The 18,356-nt window shown below is 41.8% G+C and overlaps 1 protein-coding gene across 1 annotated transcript in view; it reads right to left on the bottom strand.

Moving 5' to 3' along the window:
- Window positions 1-4,419: 4,419 nt before the first annotated feature.
- The window catches only part of LOC108941814 (utrophin-like), a 30,285-nt gene continuing 16,348 nt past the window's right edge, over window positions 4,420-18,356 (bottom strand). Inside the window, exons 11-20 of the mRNA XM_018764718.2 lie at window positions 17,406-17,563; window positions 16,300-16,466; window positions 15,483-15,594; window positions 14,347-14,483; window positions 11,466-11,504; window positions 10,204-10,269; window positions 6,325-6,480; window positions 5,454-5,652; window positions 5,006-5,108; window positions 4,420-4,517 (exon numbers count right to left, since the gene is read on the bottom strand). Coding sequence (XP_018620234.1) covers window positions 4,420-4,517; window positions 5,006-5,108; window positions 5,454-5,652; window positions 6,325-6,480; window positions 10,204-10,269; window positions 11,466-11,504; window positions 14,347-14,483; window positions 15,483-15,594; window positions 16,300-16,466; window positions 17,406-17,563 — 1,235 coding nt within the window. The remainder of the gene's footprint in view (window positions 4,518-5,005; window positions 5,109-5,453; window positions 5,653-6,324; window positions 6,481-10,203; window positions 10,270-11,465; window positions 11,505-14,346; window positions 14,484-15,482; window positions 15,595-16,299; window positions 16,467-17,405; window positions 17,564-18,356) is intronic.

Genomic DNA, 18,356 nt, shown 5'->3' with positions numbered 1-18,356 from the left:
CACATCATGTGTGACTTCAGTGGATTTGACTTGATTCAAAATCACCTGTTCCTTGTCCTGGCTGTCAATGGTAAGCGATAGACATAAATACAACTGAAAATGTCTTCCAAGAAGCTAAATAATGCAAAATGATGCAGGAGGAAATCTGCAACACAGTCGATGTTCATCTAGTGCTTTTAATAAAGGCTCTGCTAGAGCTGGGAAAAGGATCATGACAGCTTGGATCGTGACTTTGTGGATCTTTGGGGAGCCGCGGAGGGCCGAGGTGCAACGAGCGCTCTGACAGTTAGAGGAGGGAGAGACGCATGCGGATTCGGTCCGGTGTCATTTATGCGGCCTGCGCTGCCGCATTAAGCTGAGCGCAGGAGCAGAATCATCCCCCCGTCCCTCGTGAAGACGGATAAATGGAGAGCGCTCAAGCTGCTCTCACTTAGCCGGGTGATCCCGATGCTAATGGGTGCCCATTATGGAGCGACAAAACATGCCCGGATATGCCAGTTTTCCAGGGCGCACTCACTAAGTGCAGTCAGAACAGTTGGCTCTGGTCAAGAAAAACGCAAACTCCGAGTTTTAGGGGCGTTTGTGGAATGCTACATAACCTCTCACTTGACAAGGTCCCCTCAAAAATGGTGTATAAATGTGAACTAACAAGACCTGGGTTGTAAAGCTCTGACAAGTAACTGGCACCAGTAATAATGTGACTGTGAAAAATAGGTGCACTCCTACAACAGATTATAATCTGTTTATAGGTACATTAATATTTTACTCTGTTATATCATTATGATTTACTTTTAATTATTTCTACTCTTTATTATATTATCCAGTTTATGGTCTTGATTTATTTTTTACTCCATTATATCTTCCTTGGATGCCTTCCCTTATCCTTGGTGCCTCTCCTTTTCTTTGTGTACCATGGAAATTTCTGGAATACATACTTCTCACTTCAGGAGACCCTTGACGAGTCTGTTTTATGGGCACAAACTGATATGGGACAGTGGGGGTAAAAAAGAACGGTGGTGAGACCATGGCCAGGTGGACATCTGCAGTAGGTTAACATCTGGGGAAACTGCGGGAACTGTCTGATTCCAACACTGTGAAGATTCGATTTAGGGATGCGGAGCCAGCCTCCCAGCTAAGGATTTTAATTGCCCCAGAGGGTTGGTGTGGGAGAAGGGGGCAGGAATGCAAGTTGCCCCCAGACGGCCACATTGGCATTCAAAGAGGTACTACCTTTCGCCATGAGGAAACTACTGAGGGACACCTTAAGCACTAGTTGGTGTCAAGTCATATTTCATGTTCTGAGACCTTAAAATTGACATGAAAAAATATTTACAATTATTTATTCCATCAAAGCAGAGTAACTATGAAAAGACAACAGATGCATTAACAAAGCAACTGTCATAAAATGTTTTATTTTGAAGAAAATGTGGAAGCTGGATCCTGTTACTATGATATTATTGATATCATGGTCTACATCTGTCCTTACCGCAGTCTTGAGATGAAAAGAGGAGAATGAAACACAATTAGAAAAAATATATATTTTAATGTCTCTCAGTGAAAACATACAATGAGTTAACAATATGGAACCAGGCGAAGCCATAAGGAGCCCTAAAAGCCACTAAATGAGCATAAGAATATTGAACATTTTATTAGATTGTCTGAAAAGTGCTACCATATCCAGTCATATACAGCAATGTGGTCATGAAGTTCAGCTGTGTGGTATAATCCACCCCACCTAAACAAGAAACTGTGTTTTACCCAACTTGAACTGTACTGCCATTGCTTAAACGTTACACTTAAGCAAAAGTAGCTTTGTGAACACACTGATCCATGGTACGCTTTGCGAACAGACGTAGCATTTCAGAAAGTATCACAGATTCATAAAAAGACTTAATTTTGATGTAAATGGTTCATGGTACATTTCATCAAACGTGCACCTTCTGATTTTTTTTTTTTTCCAGTCAAAAGAAAACTGTATACCGGCTTGTTCTGTTTGAGGTAGCGGAACGATCAGGCTTCCTTCGGGTTCAAAATACAAGTACAAAAATACCTTACAAAAGACTGTCTGCATTAGGCCTCCTAGTGCAACCAAAGAAAAGTACTGTGCAGCTTTCCTCCTCGGCCTTTTATAACGTTACTGCTTATGCGTTCACAATAAACTGGTTTGGGACAAAAACTGCAGGCAAGCCAAGAGCTAAGAGCTTTGAGCCACAAAGTGTATTGAATGAGTCAACTTTGTTGATTTCACCACCACTGGATCAAAGGGATAACCATTCACAATGTCTGTTTCCAAAACTGAACATTAAAAATGATGATTTAAAAAGGCTGCTCATAGTTTATTGGGGAACTCCAGTGATTTCTAAATAAAGTGGTAACTGTAGAACTCAGAGGGAAACCACAAAGAAGAGTTCAGGTGGATCAGCAAGGCTTGCAGGGTCTTCAAAACTTCATCGTGTCCTAGAACTCAACAGATTAATTGAATCCATCTCTGGAAATGAAACAACACACAGCCCAGCAAATATTCTTCACATCTGTGATAACTGTGTAATTCTTTTTTTCCCAGTTATGGCTTTAATTAGTCAACTGAGTGCTGAGACACAACAAAAAGCGGCACAACTGACCGCCCGTGGCCTAGAGATGAACACCTTCCAATATATTTGACAGCATACTCAACTCAAACAAATAGCTAGCAATGAGCTTCTGAAACAATTTTCATTTCAAGAAAATTTGCATAGGTGGAAATATCATGAGAAAATCCTGTGTTGCTCATCCCAAGTCTTTGTCTTTTGGTCGCAGTATCTCTGACGTCAGGTGTTGTGTCCATCGAGAGCTCGACATAACACTCACAATACCTGTATGGAAAGGATACACCCAGTAATGCACGTACACATGGAAACTTCATGCTGATCATCTTCGGATAGACTCTTGAACACAATGACACAAGTGAGAACAGCACTAGCTTAGACAACCTCAGGACTTGGATGTCACAACCAACATTGATTTTGTTGGCTGTGCACAGAAGGTGATGAATGTTTCACTCCTCTTACTGCATCTCATGTGGTACCTGATGGAGCTCCTGCATGGTGTTTTGGGACATGTTTTCCACAACTTGTTTACCACTACAAGAATACATTTCTAGTAGGCATTGAAAGTTATAACCAGGCTTAAAACAGGGAAAATAATGGTCTGAATGTAACTGAGTCTCAGAAGGAAAAGGAACCATTGTGCTTGCAGAAAAGGCACTAAGAATTGCATTCAAAATGTTTCTCCAGACATGACACGGCATGTAATGTGAAGTGTGTTCTGCTTCGATGCGTCATATGGATGCTTTTGAAACGAAGCCATTTTGATAGCATTGGTGGCCAGTAAGAAGGACGTTTTTTATGATGTGCTGCCATTAACAGTTCTGGAACCCATAAATCTTGCCATGACTAAACAGCCAATTTGTTAAGAAAATATATAGTCAGTCATTTCCAATCCACCAGCTCAATTTCAGTTATGAAAAATAATATATCAAAGTGAATGACCTTAATCTCTAGTTGTACACGTTTATCTGTAATTGATTAATTTGAGTTTAATTTCATCTTTCACTCATGTTATCAAGAGCACATAAAGGTTCTTACCGGTAGTCTGGGAGCAAGACTTGATGCTGTCGAAAAAATAAAAAAAATGTAAGCAATAGACAAATTGGCCAAAGGAATCTGCTCCAAAATTTTATGTGTTTAATTTATTTGAAGAATTTATTATCTCAATTATACATTTTAAATCTATTAGAGACTCTAATATGACCATTCAATAAGCCCTAACTTTGGATACATGAGATATCTGTTTTGGAACCTAGAGACACATAGTTTGGTCTGAAGTTCTTTAATGATCAAGATGATAAATCTGCAGAAAGCTCTCATTAATTTCCGTTTGTCCAGACCATCTCTGTGTACCAACCGGTTCCCTTTCAATAAATCAAGCCGAGGTTTGGCCGTCCAGGACGCAACAATATGCCAGATAGAGTGGTAAGGTGCTGGGTACAATTTATCTCCCACATAAAGACCTCTCTAAGTGCTTCCTCCCATCAGCATTATGATAAACTGTAAGGCTCTTGAGAATTTTTTTTGACTTTTTTCAGCCAATGAAGGTTCAGCAGTGTTATTAAAAAGAGCCTGTATGTAAAATAACCACCTACATATATTTTATTTATGTATGTGTGTGTAATGAAGTAATAACACATGTCGTTTCACAGCCATAATTAAGTCATTACTTCAGGCACTTTGGTAAAATGAAGCAATAAAAAAATATCCACAGTGTACAATGTAGAGCTAAATTGTGCCCAAGATGGAAAATGTTTTTTGAGAAGGTATAAGGTGTTGCAAAAGAAACGAAAACGAAGAAGTAAATACTGCGTAGCAGCAGACAGTCTGGGATCTAAGAAAGAAGTGGCTTACGGCTGGATGCTGGCGAAGCTTCAGTGATCTGATCCATGATGTCTGAACTGTTACTGTTTACAGGATCCAGCACGTCACCTGAAAAATAACACAAAACCAATTAATGCTCGTATACCAAAGATATATTCTATTTTTACTTCCCCCATATGCATTAAATGATTTGCATTACTAACTTTCTGCATTGTTTACTGAGAAATCATTTACCTATAACTCATGTATATAAAGGAGGCTACTTGAGGCTCACAGGAATTAAGTTTTTTTATATATCCCCCAAAAATGATTTGCTCTGTCACACAGCACCTTAATAATATATATATACATGCATTATTAAAGCATACTGGGCACAAACAATAAGTTATAAAAACATAAATCAAAGCTCAAGAGACGTATATATTAAAGTTCCCATATTTTAAGGTCAAGTACAAGAGTAAAATAATACAGCAAAAGATAAATCATTATGTGGTCAAAAAAGGAGACACTGATGCATAGGGTATGTGTATAGTCAGAACGCGACAGCAGAGACGATATGGTGGAAATGCAGCGAGTCCCGTGAGTCATGTTGTGACCTGCAGGCTTAGAAATGATGTCCTCACTGATGTGATGATCCACTGGGGAACTGTGGGAAATGGGGGATGAGGAAACGCTCTGGACCCTGGAATGTGTGCCAGGCTGCGGGGAGAATGGCAAGAAATTCAGTCGCCGTGAGGTGGAATTACTCTTCCGCATCCCTTCATCCCGGATAAATTGTTTACTAAAAATAAAATCAAGCACCGGAAGCCAAGGGCTGTCCGAAACTAAGGCAGGTGACAGCAAGCGGAAAGAGACGTTTGAGATCAAATTTTAATTACATTTATTTTCAGGTTAATGCACCGTACCCACTTTGACTATGATCTGCACACAAAAAGTAGCTTCTCTACGTATTTAGTTGTGCATGGGTTACCATCAAATGTATCGACATCGCAGAAGCGGTTCGATGCAAGTCTCTGGCGGCTTTCTCACCACCTCGCTACTCACCTGCCTCGGCCCCCAAAGCTCAGGCTCAAAGTGTGTGTCGAGGCCCTCGGGCAAGAGGAGCGGCGAGTTGTTCCCCCTGCGGATCTCTGGGTTCGGCGGGACTTTGGGGTCTTCGTGCGACACGTCGCCTAGCGAAGGACTGCAGGGATCCTTCCGGAAGTGCATCTCCTTCAGCTGCACGTACTCCATCCGCAAGCTCCTGGCACCACACACACACAAACGCACACCTTGCATGAGTTCACGCTGAATTATTGTTTCAGTCCAGACCCTGGATTGAACCCGACACACAGCATAGCTGTCAGCTCAGGCTGGTGGCACAACACGGTGTAAATGGTCCAGTTCCACGGCGGAAAGCTGAAACCCAGGCACACCAGCATACTTCAGCAGGCCTCAGATATAAGCTCATCCTAGCGAAATATTAGGAAGATGCCATGAAAGATAGTCCTCGGGTCTAACCGTCTCCAGCTTTCGCGTGTGGCGCCATGTGACAAATAGCTGTCAGCTGACAGCGCTGTGTATCAGCAGGACAGTCTGTCCTTGAAGACTCCTGGCATGTACGAAAGACAGCCAAAGCAAACTGGGGAAAATCGTAAAAGAAAATAAAAAGGTGCTTAGAGTCGAGCTGTGCACTACCTAAAACAGCAGCAATCTGGTCTATTTCTGGTTTTCTGCTTGAAGATTAATTCATAAAAAAGGCTACATTTATTTATTTATTAACAGAGGCATACAATTAGTGGAACAGTGATGGAAAAAATTATGACTGGCAGCTGGGTGGGCAGGGCATTGCTGACTGACAGCTGGGTGGGCGTGGCATTGCTGGCAGGCGGTTGTGTGGGCAGAGAGTTGTTGACTTATGGCACGTGGGCCGCACCTCTGCTCCTCTTCTAGTCGGGCAATGGCGCGGTCCATTTTATTCCACTCTTCCTTCCTCCCACTGCCCTTGGTGGGGCTGCCAGGCTGGCTGAGGGATGCTTCAGGGTCCCCGGTGGTCCGGCAGTATCGCAGGATGAACGTGTGGTCGTCAGCCCTGGAAAACCAACAATCGTTTTAAGATGTCCAACGACCGTACGCTGGTGAAGTTGCGGTGACGGTAACAATCTAAAACCATTATCACCAAGACCTCCTTTTACAGATGGACTTAATTTCAAGTACTTCTGATCCTCAGTTCATCTCTACCATGTTTTCCTGAACTTTCAGCTTGAAGTGCTCTGCGGTTCACATGACTCCAGTAGAGAATGATACCGTTTCTAACCTTTCGGTCTGACTAAATATCACAAATGGCTAAAGCCTTCTAAAAGGGGCAAAACAAACATTTTTAGTAGAAAAGTATGTCTCTTAAAATGAGATTCTCCTCAGGTGACCATTAAAAGTGGCCTTTTTATCTGAGTGGTTTTCTGAGTACCTTTAATTACTGATGTAATTTCATCTACCCATGAAAAGTTCAAAAACAGCTAGAGGTCTAAAATTACTGCTAGCTGAGGACTTTCTGGCAGGACAAAAAAAAAAAAACATCAAAGAAGCTTCAGACAGTACTATCATTATGCATTCATTCATTATCAATACCCACTTGTCCAATGCAGGGCCGTGGTAATCTTGAAATTACCATGGAAACATAGGTTGTGAGATACACCAACACATACACACTATAAGGAAGTTAGAGTCACTAATTCACCTGAAACACATGTCTTTGGACTGTGGGAGGAAACCAGAGCACGTGGAGGAAACCCACTCGAGCATTGTAAGAACATGTGAACTCCACACAGACTGAGCCGCGTTCAAATCCACATCTAAACCCGCAGCCCAGGTACTGTAAGTCAAGCACGCTACCCGTACTACCCACAGATATTATGACATCAGTAAAAATATTATTCCCATAATACTTAAGCATTTAACTGCTGGACAGGAATAGGCAGCTTTGTGACGGCGACAGACCTAGTGGTGTGTATGTGGGGAGGGGTTGTTATGGTGAAAGGAATCCGGTCTCAAAATAAATGTCCTTCTCCTTCAGCACATGAATTATTTGAAGGGCGGCACATTAATAGTGGAATCGATGACAACAGGCTTATGGCGAAGATAAAGCTAAATAAACAATGGCTTCACATACAATGCGGTGAACTTGGCAGATAATTAAATCTTCCTCACATGAAAAAAAAAATATATATTCCTGCTTTAACATCATTCAGACTTGTGTTTTCCGATGTACTGTCATTGACGTTAGCCGTACAATGCTACGAAGACAAGAGGACTACGATAGAAATAAACGCATGAACAAAATTAAATAAAGGCCACGATAACTTCTGTCCTCAGCTTCTGTTGCATGTGCGGTGTTACCATAGAGACTCTGTGAGTTTTCCCCTGATGAATCACCTTAGCTTGTTAAGCAAACAAACAAACCTACTGAAGTAAATACCCCAGGCACATCAATACAAAAGGTAAATCGCGAAAGGCTTGGCAGTGGATCAGTTCTTTCACAGAAAATGAAAATGTGATTTATTTAGCTATGTAAAGCTGCCTCCACGCTACAATGTATAACCATTCTGGCAGTGTGAAAAATTTCCCTCCGGCAATCGATTGTCCCTGGTGGGGACAGAATTTGTAAAATTATTCATTGACGTTGTCGAATATTGTATATGACGATTATATGTTAATGAATTAACATGCCGCCAGTTAAAACTACAATTACAAACACAAATAGAAGGGAACAGCGAGCGATGGGTAGCATATGAATCGAGCTGTTGCCTTTCAGAATGAGAAGCAGAATCAGCTTTATTGGCCAAGTGTACCTGAGCATACAAGGAATTTGTTTCCGGTTTAGAGCAAACCTACACTGCACATTCACACATACAGGCTACATACGCACATACTGAACTAGACATGGACTGATACAAAGATGATTAGCGATAATGCGGCAGACAAGAACATAGTACAATGCAGAGAGAACACAACAAAATGACAGAACACAATAGCGTGCTTTCATTTGTTAGGTCCTGGGTTCAAATCCACGCTTCCCCCTCTAATACTCTTACGCAATGTGCCTACCATGTATTGCTGTAGTAAAAATGACCCAACTATATAATTGGGTAAATCACTGTAAGCAGCTTATTATATAAAGATAACATTGTTAGTTGCCTTGACAAATGTATCAGGTAGAAAATGGTTAACAATCCTTGTCTTTAAGGAAAATTTCAGGGTTTTAGGAGCAGAGGTACAGAAAGTCCCCTGTTAACGAAAAGAAAGTTAATGTTTATGTCCAGTGTGTTTTTCTGCATCCTGTGATATTAAAAAGATGCGAAATTAATGTCCATTTTCATGCTTTGAAAGACTGACTAAGAAAACACTGCATTAAGCCAAAACATGACAAACCTTTTAATGTGTGACAAAGCTGTGCAAAGTGGTACATGAAAAGAGAGGCACATAATGTTCATGTCATTTTAATATCACACAGTGTGATGTGTGCACTCTGCTTTTCCCTGATATATTAATAGATTTAGTGTAAAATTATAAGCCGTGTAATTTGTTTCAGATAATTGTCCCTGCTGTGCCGCTAAATGTAGTTATGCTCTGACAATGTTTAATTTGATTAATGAATTGTTAAGCATCAATAACAACTTAGGGGACCCTGGGAGGCTCTGTTAGGTCAAGGAGCAATCTACTGCTCCCCATACTTTCCTTACTGTCCTTTTCTACACAGTATATCAGCATTACAAGACACCAGGTGGGGTAGCAGTTCAAGGCATGACTTTATGACCTGGTTGATGTTTTGACGTTTGATGTTTGGAGGCCCAAGTAACGTTAAACTGTAGTAACCTTTAGCAAAGTGCACATGGATTTCCTGTCCAATGATCTCATCATAAGTTGACTTTTAAGTCGCAACCTTCTTACATTGTATTATATGAACCGTAAGGATATATAAATAAATACACACACACACACACACATTTTCAGAACCGCTTGTCCCATACGGGGTCGCAGGGAACCGGAGCCAACCCGGTAACACAGGGCGTAAGGCCGGAGGGGGAGGGGACGCACCCAGGACGGGACGCCAGTCCGTCGCAAGGCACCCCAAGCGGGACTCGAACCCCAGACCCACCGGAGAGCAGGACTGTGGGCCAACCCACTGCGCCACCGCGCCCCCCCTATAAATAAATAAAATGGCTATAAACAAAATGCAGTTGCCGATAGACACACTGAGAGTCAATAAGAAATATGGTGTCTTGTGGCAGGAGGGCCAGGTGATGTTATCGTACAGCAGATGGAGCAGTGGCCGTTAGACATTATGACCAAACGCAAGGACTCGAAAATAATGTAATACGGTAGATGGGATGGCCATCACGAGTCTGGCTGGTTGTTAAGTTGCATGTGTCATAAGCTGAGGACGCCCTTCAGTTCGATTGCTCCAAACAGATGTCCAAATGTACCAATAGGACAGGCGATGATGGATTCAAACCTGGCTCACTTATGATGTGTGTGTGCATCATTCCCCCATGTTACATGGGTTTACTCCCACATGCATGACTTTGAGGTGAAATGGTAACCTAAGAACTCCCGTCTCATTCCCTTAGTTTTCACCGTGTGTCTGTAACTCATCCTTGAATGTGTCTAAATGTGATGGCACATTTATGTTCACATCCTGGCAAAAGATTTGTTCCTGTCTCAGGTTTTGTGTTGCATCTGATCTGGTGGATAACCTGACCTCTTCTCCAAACTGGCCGGTGTTCATTTAGATGCTCCCAGCTCTGGACTGACTTACATGGCATCGGTTCTGGAGCTGCTTTCCGTAGACCAGCAAGCGCGCAATCTCTCCATCTGCTCGAATCTGAGATGGGTGGAAAGGAAGGCATCATTCTGGTGGAGTAAGCACCACTGCATTAAAAAAGTAAATGAATGTAACCAAGAATTAACATTTAATCTTCTACCAAGACCCAATAAGCTCCTGCCGGTGATTTTGTGCCCTTCGTTTCAGTGGCAGCTTCACAGCTGGGGAAGTTCAGGCAGGATGACAAAGAGTTCAAGATGTGAAATGGAATGCAAAGTCCCCTTCTCAGAAAAATTGAAATGTAAAACATTTGGCTTGCCTGGAATTTTACATGACTCCAGTGACCTCATTATGTCTAAAACTGTGGAGAAAATTACAAGGAGACACAGGAAGATTGCCAAACAGTGCAGTCAGCATTGTGTTAACTTCCAAAATTTTTTTAAGTGCTGAATTTTTAAGCACAAATAGCTCAGCTGACAGCATCCTCTGACTGGAGATGTACTTAACGTAGACGGCAGGGGAAGAGAGATTATGTTATACTTTCGCTGTCATATTTAGGTATTTAGATTTTACTTTGGTTTGATAATGGAATGCTTGAAGGACAACCTTACCAGGAGACTTCAAAGGGACAGATTAAAATGTTTATGTTTAAATAAGTTTTAAAAAATGTAACGTTTCTAATTGACAAACTAGGAACTCAAGATTTTTTGGGTAAGAGAAACAGCTGTTTTATTCTCTTTTTATTAGGAAAACATTCCTTCGGTTTTGCTAATGCTAATGCTAGCACTAATGCTAAAGGTAAGGAACTTTTCTTTCAGTACGATTCCTTCACATTACGCTTTTGTAGGCTTCTTTCAAGCCGCAAAAAGACATTGACCAAAACAATATTCTTAAATTCTTAAAGCTAGCAGAACTTACCAACAGTTCCGTCATACTGCCGCATTACTGCTTTGAACAATTTGAATTTTATTGAGTAGCTACTCACTCATTAATGGTAGAACTGTTGCTGAACCTGTATTTGGTGATATTTAATACATTTAAAAAGCAGAAAGAGCTCGGAACATCTGCTGTAGACCGTAGACGTGACGCGATACAACCTGATCATGTGAGCCAGCAAATGAGCTATGTGACTCGTGGGTCTCCGCTGGTCAGTGCAACAAGGTTTTACATGGTGGAAAACGCTGATCAGAGATGGGAGATGAAGGAGGGAGAAACAAGTGAGATATTCGGGGGAGCGGGATTGTGTAGATACTCACTCGTAGTGCTCCGGACACATGCTGATGAGCGTGACGGGACTGCAAGGGAAACAATGTGGGGTCAACTGTGAAAATTACAACACGCAGCTTCCCCATGGAGACTCCACCAACAGGCCAAGAAGTCAAGGGCCACAGTGAAACATGCCCTGAAGGAGCTCAGGGCAGCGGGGGGAAACGGCAGATAAACACGCGTCGGCCGCTAACTCACAAGCAACAATCATGAGCAGTAGAATTTGAGAAACAGTACCTACGGCAAACTTTCATTTGTGTTGAGTGATTTTTAAACTGTGGTTTCATTTCAAGGTCTGGAGTTCTGGCTACGCTTGTTTAAATTTCTTATTGCATTTATCCAAAGGAGCCAAATTTACGTCCAGCGGATTCAAATGCCATTTCAATAAACCTTGCAGCTGATTTTTTGATCATCACGGCATTGTGCTAATTCTGATTTCCTTGCTAAATTGCTTATCCAAAGCAATTTTTTCGAACAAACAGCTGGAACTGGATAGAACTCTTTTACTGTGAACATATACTTATAAAGCAGTTCACAATCTTACAGGCTTTAATCGGCTTTAAGAGTAGTCACCTTCCAGGGACTTGATCTCGCAAATTTGATGTCCCAAATTTCCTTCTAATATTGCTGTTCATGTGCACTATTTACAGTTATGACTTTATGTCTGGTACACCTGGAAGGGCTATAGAAAGCCATTTGAAACACTATATTTATTACAAATATTTATTACAGAAACCAAGAAATCTTCTTGCTACATCACAGAAAAGAAATAAAGCGTTCCAGAAAACTGCCTTTAGGGATCATAAAATTTTTATCGTATAATACAGAAGCGGTAAATAATAATTTAAAAAATGATCAAGTGTCTCGTTTCATGGTGACACCTAGACTGCTGAGATTTTTCATGAGAATGCATCATGATTTTCATGAAAACATGAGAAGCTGTGAATCAGTTTCCTTTGCTCACTCTGCAGAATAAATTCTTAAGCAGGTTACTCTTCAAGGGCATGTAACTTCTGTTGAACTCTGCTCAAAGTACATTTCCTCCACGTTCTTCCTCTCGTGTAGGTTAGTGACATTTTCTTAAGGATCCACCACTGCTGTGGCTTCATCAGTGATACGGAAAACATGCAGGAAATTTCCCACAGTTATGAGATGGGTTTTGTTCCTTGGTTTTGGGGAGTTTCTTGCTCATTCGCAGTGGAGTCGCAAAACGAAAGTGCACTCAAGTAACACGTGAACACAACAGATGATGGAGAATCATCATCCCTAAAGCCTCTATTCAGGGTTCTTCTCCTTCTGTATTTACATTACTGTTGTTGGTGAGCAGACCATCTCCATTTCATCATTTCTGAGTAGAACGGGATGAGAAGACGCAGCAAGGCATGCAACTGGTTGACTGGGTGTGGCGTGCTGCCCAGCACCAGTGAGAACATGCTGCAGAGGGGCCCTCTGGAGAATTACCAGTCCATATGGTCCTCAGTGTTTATTTCCCACAAGCTGACTTCTTCCCCAGGTGCGACATTATGCTAACACTGTGCCAAAAACAACTTTCAGTTGATCTCCCAGATGGCACCTAGCACCTAGGGGGATGTTGTCAGGAAGATCAGATTGAGAGAAGCATGACCAGTCCAGTTCAGTGAAATTTTGGGCTTCAGAGCTGCTGCCAACCCAGGGGTCAGGGGTTATTAAGTTGTGCTCATCACATCCAGGAAAATTTAACCCGGTTCACAAGGTTTCCTCCTGTGTTGTGAACTGAATAAAGGAACTATATTCTGATCTAAATATGGCAGCCAGAGGCAGAGGGCAGATCATCTGGGAGACTTGCTGATCATATGATGCCTGACTCAGGATCAGAGCCCCCACAAACCTCGGCTGCTTTCCCCCAGATCACTCATATATGTGCACTGTGTCTAAAATGTGCTGTTCAGACTGTTTAATATCCTCATACTAAAAGAAATATTTTATGCTGGATTGGGAGAGAATTGAACTTCTCCCGTGTTAAATATGTTTCATATATACTGAAAGCTACTCTTTTAAAAAATTATCAATAATTTTGATGTCTTTTTTGACTACTTTGCATTTTTTCTTTTCAAATCATTGCCCCTCCCTGGTTGTTCTACTGTTTTGATAATTGTTATTGCACTCATAATCCTCATACTATTTGTGTTACCATTGTTTTATGATTACCCTTTAAGTATTGATCTCAGCTGTTGGTCCAAGAACAATGACGCCAGAAACTGTCACATATTGTACAGTATATATATATATATATATATATCTATATTTATTTCGCTCCTAATGGATATTTGTGCACGTTGATGAAAGAAACTTGCCGACACACGTTTGTTTTCTACAAATTATTTATCTCGTTAAGCTCAAGTGTGCTCTTCCATCTATTTTCTGTAAAAATTATTTGAATAATTTAAAAAAATTATCTTTCCAATATCTGAATATATAAATATCCGTTGCCAAGCAACGTTTTGCAGCTGGATTGGCGAGACACGAGAGAATAAAGAAGAAAGAAATGATAAAGGAAAAGACTAAAAAAGAAAACAATTGATCCAAGGAGTTTATACATTTTCTCAATTGGGATTGTGCTTATTGTCTTTGCTGGAGTCTAACTATCTCAGAAGTTTAAAAAGGCAAATGTATTTTTTGGATAATTAGTAAGATAGGCTGATTTTACTAAGAACTCTCAAATTAATTAAAATAATAATGCTTGAAATAAACATTACATCAAGTATTTCTACTACTATTACTAATAATAGTTATAATAATAATTTATTACTGCACCAGACACATTTAACTGCAATTAAAATACAGTACAGAAAGGTAAACGATCAACAAACAAGCATGGAAAAGTCTGCTTACGTCTCCATGTTGTCTCCCTCAAGAACAGCCTGGACAGGTAGGTACCCCAGACGCGGGTGCTTGGCAAAGTACTTCTTAGATCGGAACTTGTTTTTCAGCACAGTTGTGAAGTCGCGCACGTCTTCCCCAGAGGTCGTCTGAGGGGTAAACAGACCGGCTCTGGGTGCCACACCTCCGCCAATATGCAAGCGCCCCCCCCGCCGCCCGGCACCCTTTGAGTTCATCAGAAACACGTACGGCAAAAAAGGCAAGAGTTTGGAGTTGGGCCGATGTTGTTCAAAGTGGCCTTCCCATCACAGGGGAGGCGGACAGACGGTGGCATTAGGCAGCTGCTAATGGATGCGAGCAAAAAAACTGTGATCGGTGCTCAGAGAACACTCCCATCAGTGTCGAAACCCACCGAACCGCATCAAGTTCAGTGCCGCTGCTTATTCTCTGTTGGGCCTATGTGGGTGTATTACTGCCTCGCCAGGTCATTAGTGCCTCTCTTCTCCTGTAGAGGCCTTCTTCCCTCCAGCACTGCCCAGGGGAGTTAAGCATCAGTAAAACTTTGTGCCGCAGGATCTACAACTCAGCTAATTCTATTTGCCTTCCAACTTCTCTTGAAATTGCTTTATTACCTGTGCAACTATCTGCTTACCTGCTGCCAGCTGAGGATGTTATGCAAAATATCACGCAGGAAGAAAATTACAATAACTGGGGAGAACAAACGAGCTCCTCAATACACCTCCTTTCAATGATACCCTTCTGTTGTCGGTAATTGCATTAGACAGCATGTCATCAAACAGGAACAAATTCCTTTTTTTGTTTACAAAGCATTTTTAGCCTATTTCTGCATGCTGATCTGCAGTATGACAAGCATCTTACTAGGAAACAGCAGCATGCAGCAATCACAGTCAATTACGGTTAAATTGACGATATTCACACGAAGCGAAACAGAAAATAAATGCTGAATTCGATTGTCCATCTATGAGAGTCTTTGTCACGTCATTGCTGTTACACAGCAGCCCAGTGTACCATAATGTGATTTGATAAGTTTCCGTGGACAAAGACATCCGCCAAATAATGGTTAATAAGAGGAATGCAGAAGCTACAAGACCTTGGAATTTCATCACATTAGAAGATGTGGTACTTACTGGGGTACAGTACTCCACCATGGGGTAGTTCAGTTTGTGGCCTTTGGCCGTCCGGCCCGAGAAGAAGCAGCTCTGGCAGACGTCATAGTTGAAATGTTTCAGACTGCGGTACCTAGAAAGACAAACGTTCAGATGGATTTCAAGAAAATCCGACACCTTGAGGTTTTATTCTCCTGCGCTTCACTGTATCAATGCAAATACTGAACATTCCACAATATTTTTTAGTATTAATTTAAGAAATATTCACCTTGTCAGAAAGAGACCATAGTAAGACCAAGGTTACACTGCCTTAATTATGTAACCTGTGTTAAACAAGTTGTTGTTGAACAAACAGCAGGGCACTTTACATGTCATGACAAGGACTGCTGACACCACTGTAAGGGTTTAAATATGACAAACGCTTAAGATAAAAAAAATTACAGTACAGTGTAAGAATACTTAAATGAGGAGTGTAGAGGAGATTGACTGTGCCTTCAAGGACAGTGAGTCAGTTACATTTACTTTAAAATAACACATTTGTACAACCAAGCCGTCACAAAGGAACAGGACTGAGTTTTTTTTTTCCTTTTTTTTTTTTTTTCAGAGGGAAACGAAAAATAGAAAGGACTTGACTTTCACACAAAGCCACGGTACGGTGTGAGTCACCGCCATCAAACCGAGTGGCCTTTTGACATTCATTGATTTGTGCGATTTATTTAGAAGCACGTCAGGCTGTCAGATAAACCCTTCTCTCTAAGTGCGTTTGCGAGTTTTGCACTAAGGGCTCCTGTGCCATGTAAATGTTTCGGAGAGCGCGGCCCATTGGCAGGGGGAGTACCTGAGGCCCACGATGGGAAACTCCTTGCAGATGTTGCATTTGGCCTGGTGCTTGGCCGTCTCGGCTGCAGCTACACGGTGGAGGACCGGCAGCCACACCACAGACTGGGGCTCCAGGCGCATCCACTCCACAAACTGCTCGGGTTCGATCCTGTCCTGGCCATTCGCCTGAACAGGGAACATGCTCTGAGTGCTGTACTCCTGCTTCTGATCGGTCACAGTCACGGGGAATTGCACCTCCACTGAGACACCTGTCAGTTAAACGCTCAGCAGAGGGCCTTCAGAAAAGCATACTTATATTTTACAAGTGGCAAAAGTGCATCCGTATTGAATCAAAATCAAAACAATTTTGCATTTTGAGCTAAGTTCTTATTGTGGGTGGAGTGCGTGAAGTGGCATGGTGACACTGTCACAATTACACAGTAATGAATCAATTACACCGCTGTAATAAACCACAGGACTCAAAAGCACACTTTCTTAATTTCATGGTACATTAAATGATATGTCCTCTCGTACGGCAGAGTAAAACAGGGTACCCGTGAAGCAGCCGTCAAGGACTAGTTGAAGGACCTGCCTTCTTTATAAATGATCTCCTGACCCATCAGGGCTCCAAGCAGGACTTCATCACCTGGTATTTTTAGAAACCAGGCTGAAATTGCCGGGTTTTTACTGGTAGAGTACTGTCATTTAATTCCGGATACTGAACGTGAAAATCGCTGTAAATCCTGAACTAACTGGCCCTTCTGTCACTATAGAATCTTTTATTCGTCTTTATACAACTTTCTGTAATTGCTTCCTGAAAGTTCATGCCAGGTCCCTCACACTCATCCCAAAGGAAGGCCTTTGTGCATTTCGAATATATATATTTTTAATACAGAAGTACTTAATTTTACTTAAGTGATATTCGGCAAGTAATAGATTTATGATGGTTATTTACATATGAATTGAATAACCACTAACTGTACCAGTTAAGGTAGGCATATGTGCTGGAATGAAGCCCATTATACACAGGCCTGTAGAATGAGTCGAGGTCTCCCGGTTTACGTGTAAAAGTGCTGAGTCGGGCTCATTTGTGTGTGTGTTTTGGCTGCACGACGCCGCACACACGTGTTGGAAACAGCTGCGGACACTGGGCTCGATGTTGCCTCCCCCGAAGGCGGCCACCTCTCCCAGCTGCCGCGGGATCTGGATGATGCTGTGCAGTAGCGTCCCCAGCTGCCTGTGGTCACATGACTCCTCTGGGGCTGCAACCTGCCGAATCAGGTCTGTGGTGGGGGAGGGAGGTTAAAAAGATGAATACGGTAATTACACACTTGGCACATACAGCGCATGAAACATGGTATCCCGCTGTCAGTCATTACATCACTATAGTATTCATCTGAAAAATCCATAAACTGTCTTCCCTTCACACATCTACATCCTAGGTAAACTCCCCTTTACTCTGCTTTAGCTTCTTAGTTGTATCTTTATTTATAGGTCTATGTGGGTAGAGTCTCCCAGTGCAGAAATGTAAAAAAAAATACTCTAAAACCTTTTAAGGGTGTTGAGCTGTAGGCAACAACAAACCTCCACTGAAGCGCAGTAGTGAATCTGCACATTAAACAAGATCAAATGTAGCATCTGTTATCATGTTCCTAAAAGTTATCACGTAGAAGGGATTTAATGGAAAAAATGTGGCATAACACCAGCAATAAAGGTAACTTTTTTAGAAAAGCAATGTACAATATATGTATAGGCATTATCTTGGTCCACAATACCATCAGTTAACATATTTAGCAGGTTCGCTGACTAAGAGGAGGCATCATTGACCCTGAGGGTTTGAAGTCATCCCTAGATGCCCAAAATAAGTGAGCCAATAAAACGGCATGGCTGAGAGTCCCTCCAAAATGTCTTAAGTGCAGAATCGAAGGCTCGGTTTGTTAAGCTTGTCGCATCAGTGGTGCCGCCGAAGCGAATCAAACGTTGATTTATGACGTAAATGAACACGCACGAGAGGGCCCAGCTATGCATTCGATCGCTGATGATTTGGATGTTTTCTACAGGCTGCGTCCAAGAGTT

Source organism: Scleropages formosus, chromosome 15 (assembly GCF_900964775.1).
Source record: "Scleropages formosus chromosome 15, fSclFor1.1, whole genome shotgun sequence".
NCBI lineage: Eukaryota > Metazoa > Chordata > Actinopteri > Osteoglossiformes > Osteoglossidae > Scleropages > Scleropages formosus.
The sequence above is the reverse complement of the archived record's forward strand: the minus strand, read 5'-3'. Positions and strand labels throughout refer to the sequence as shown.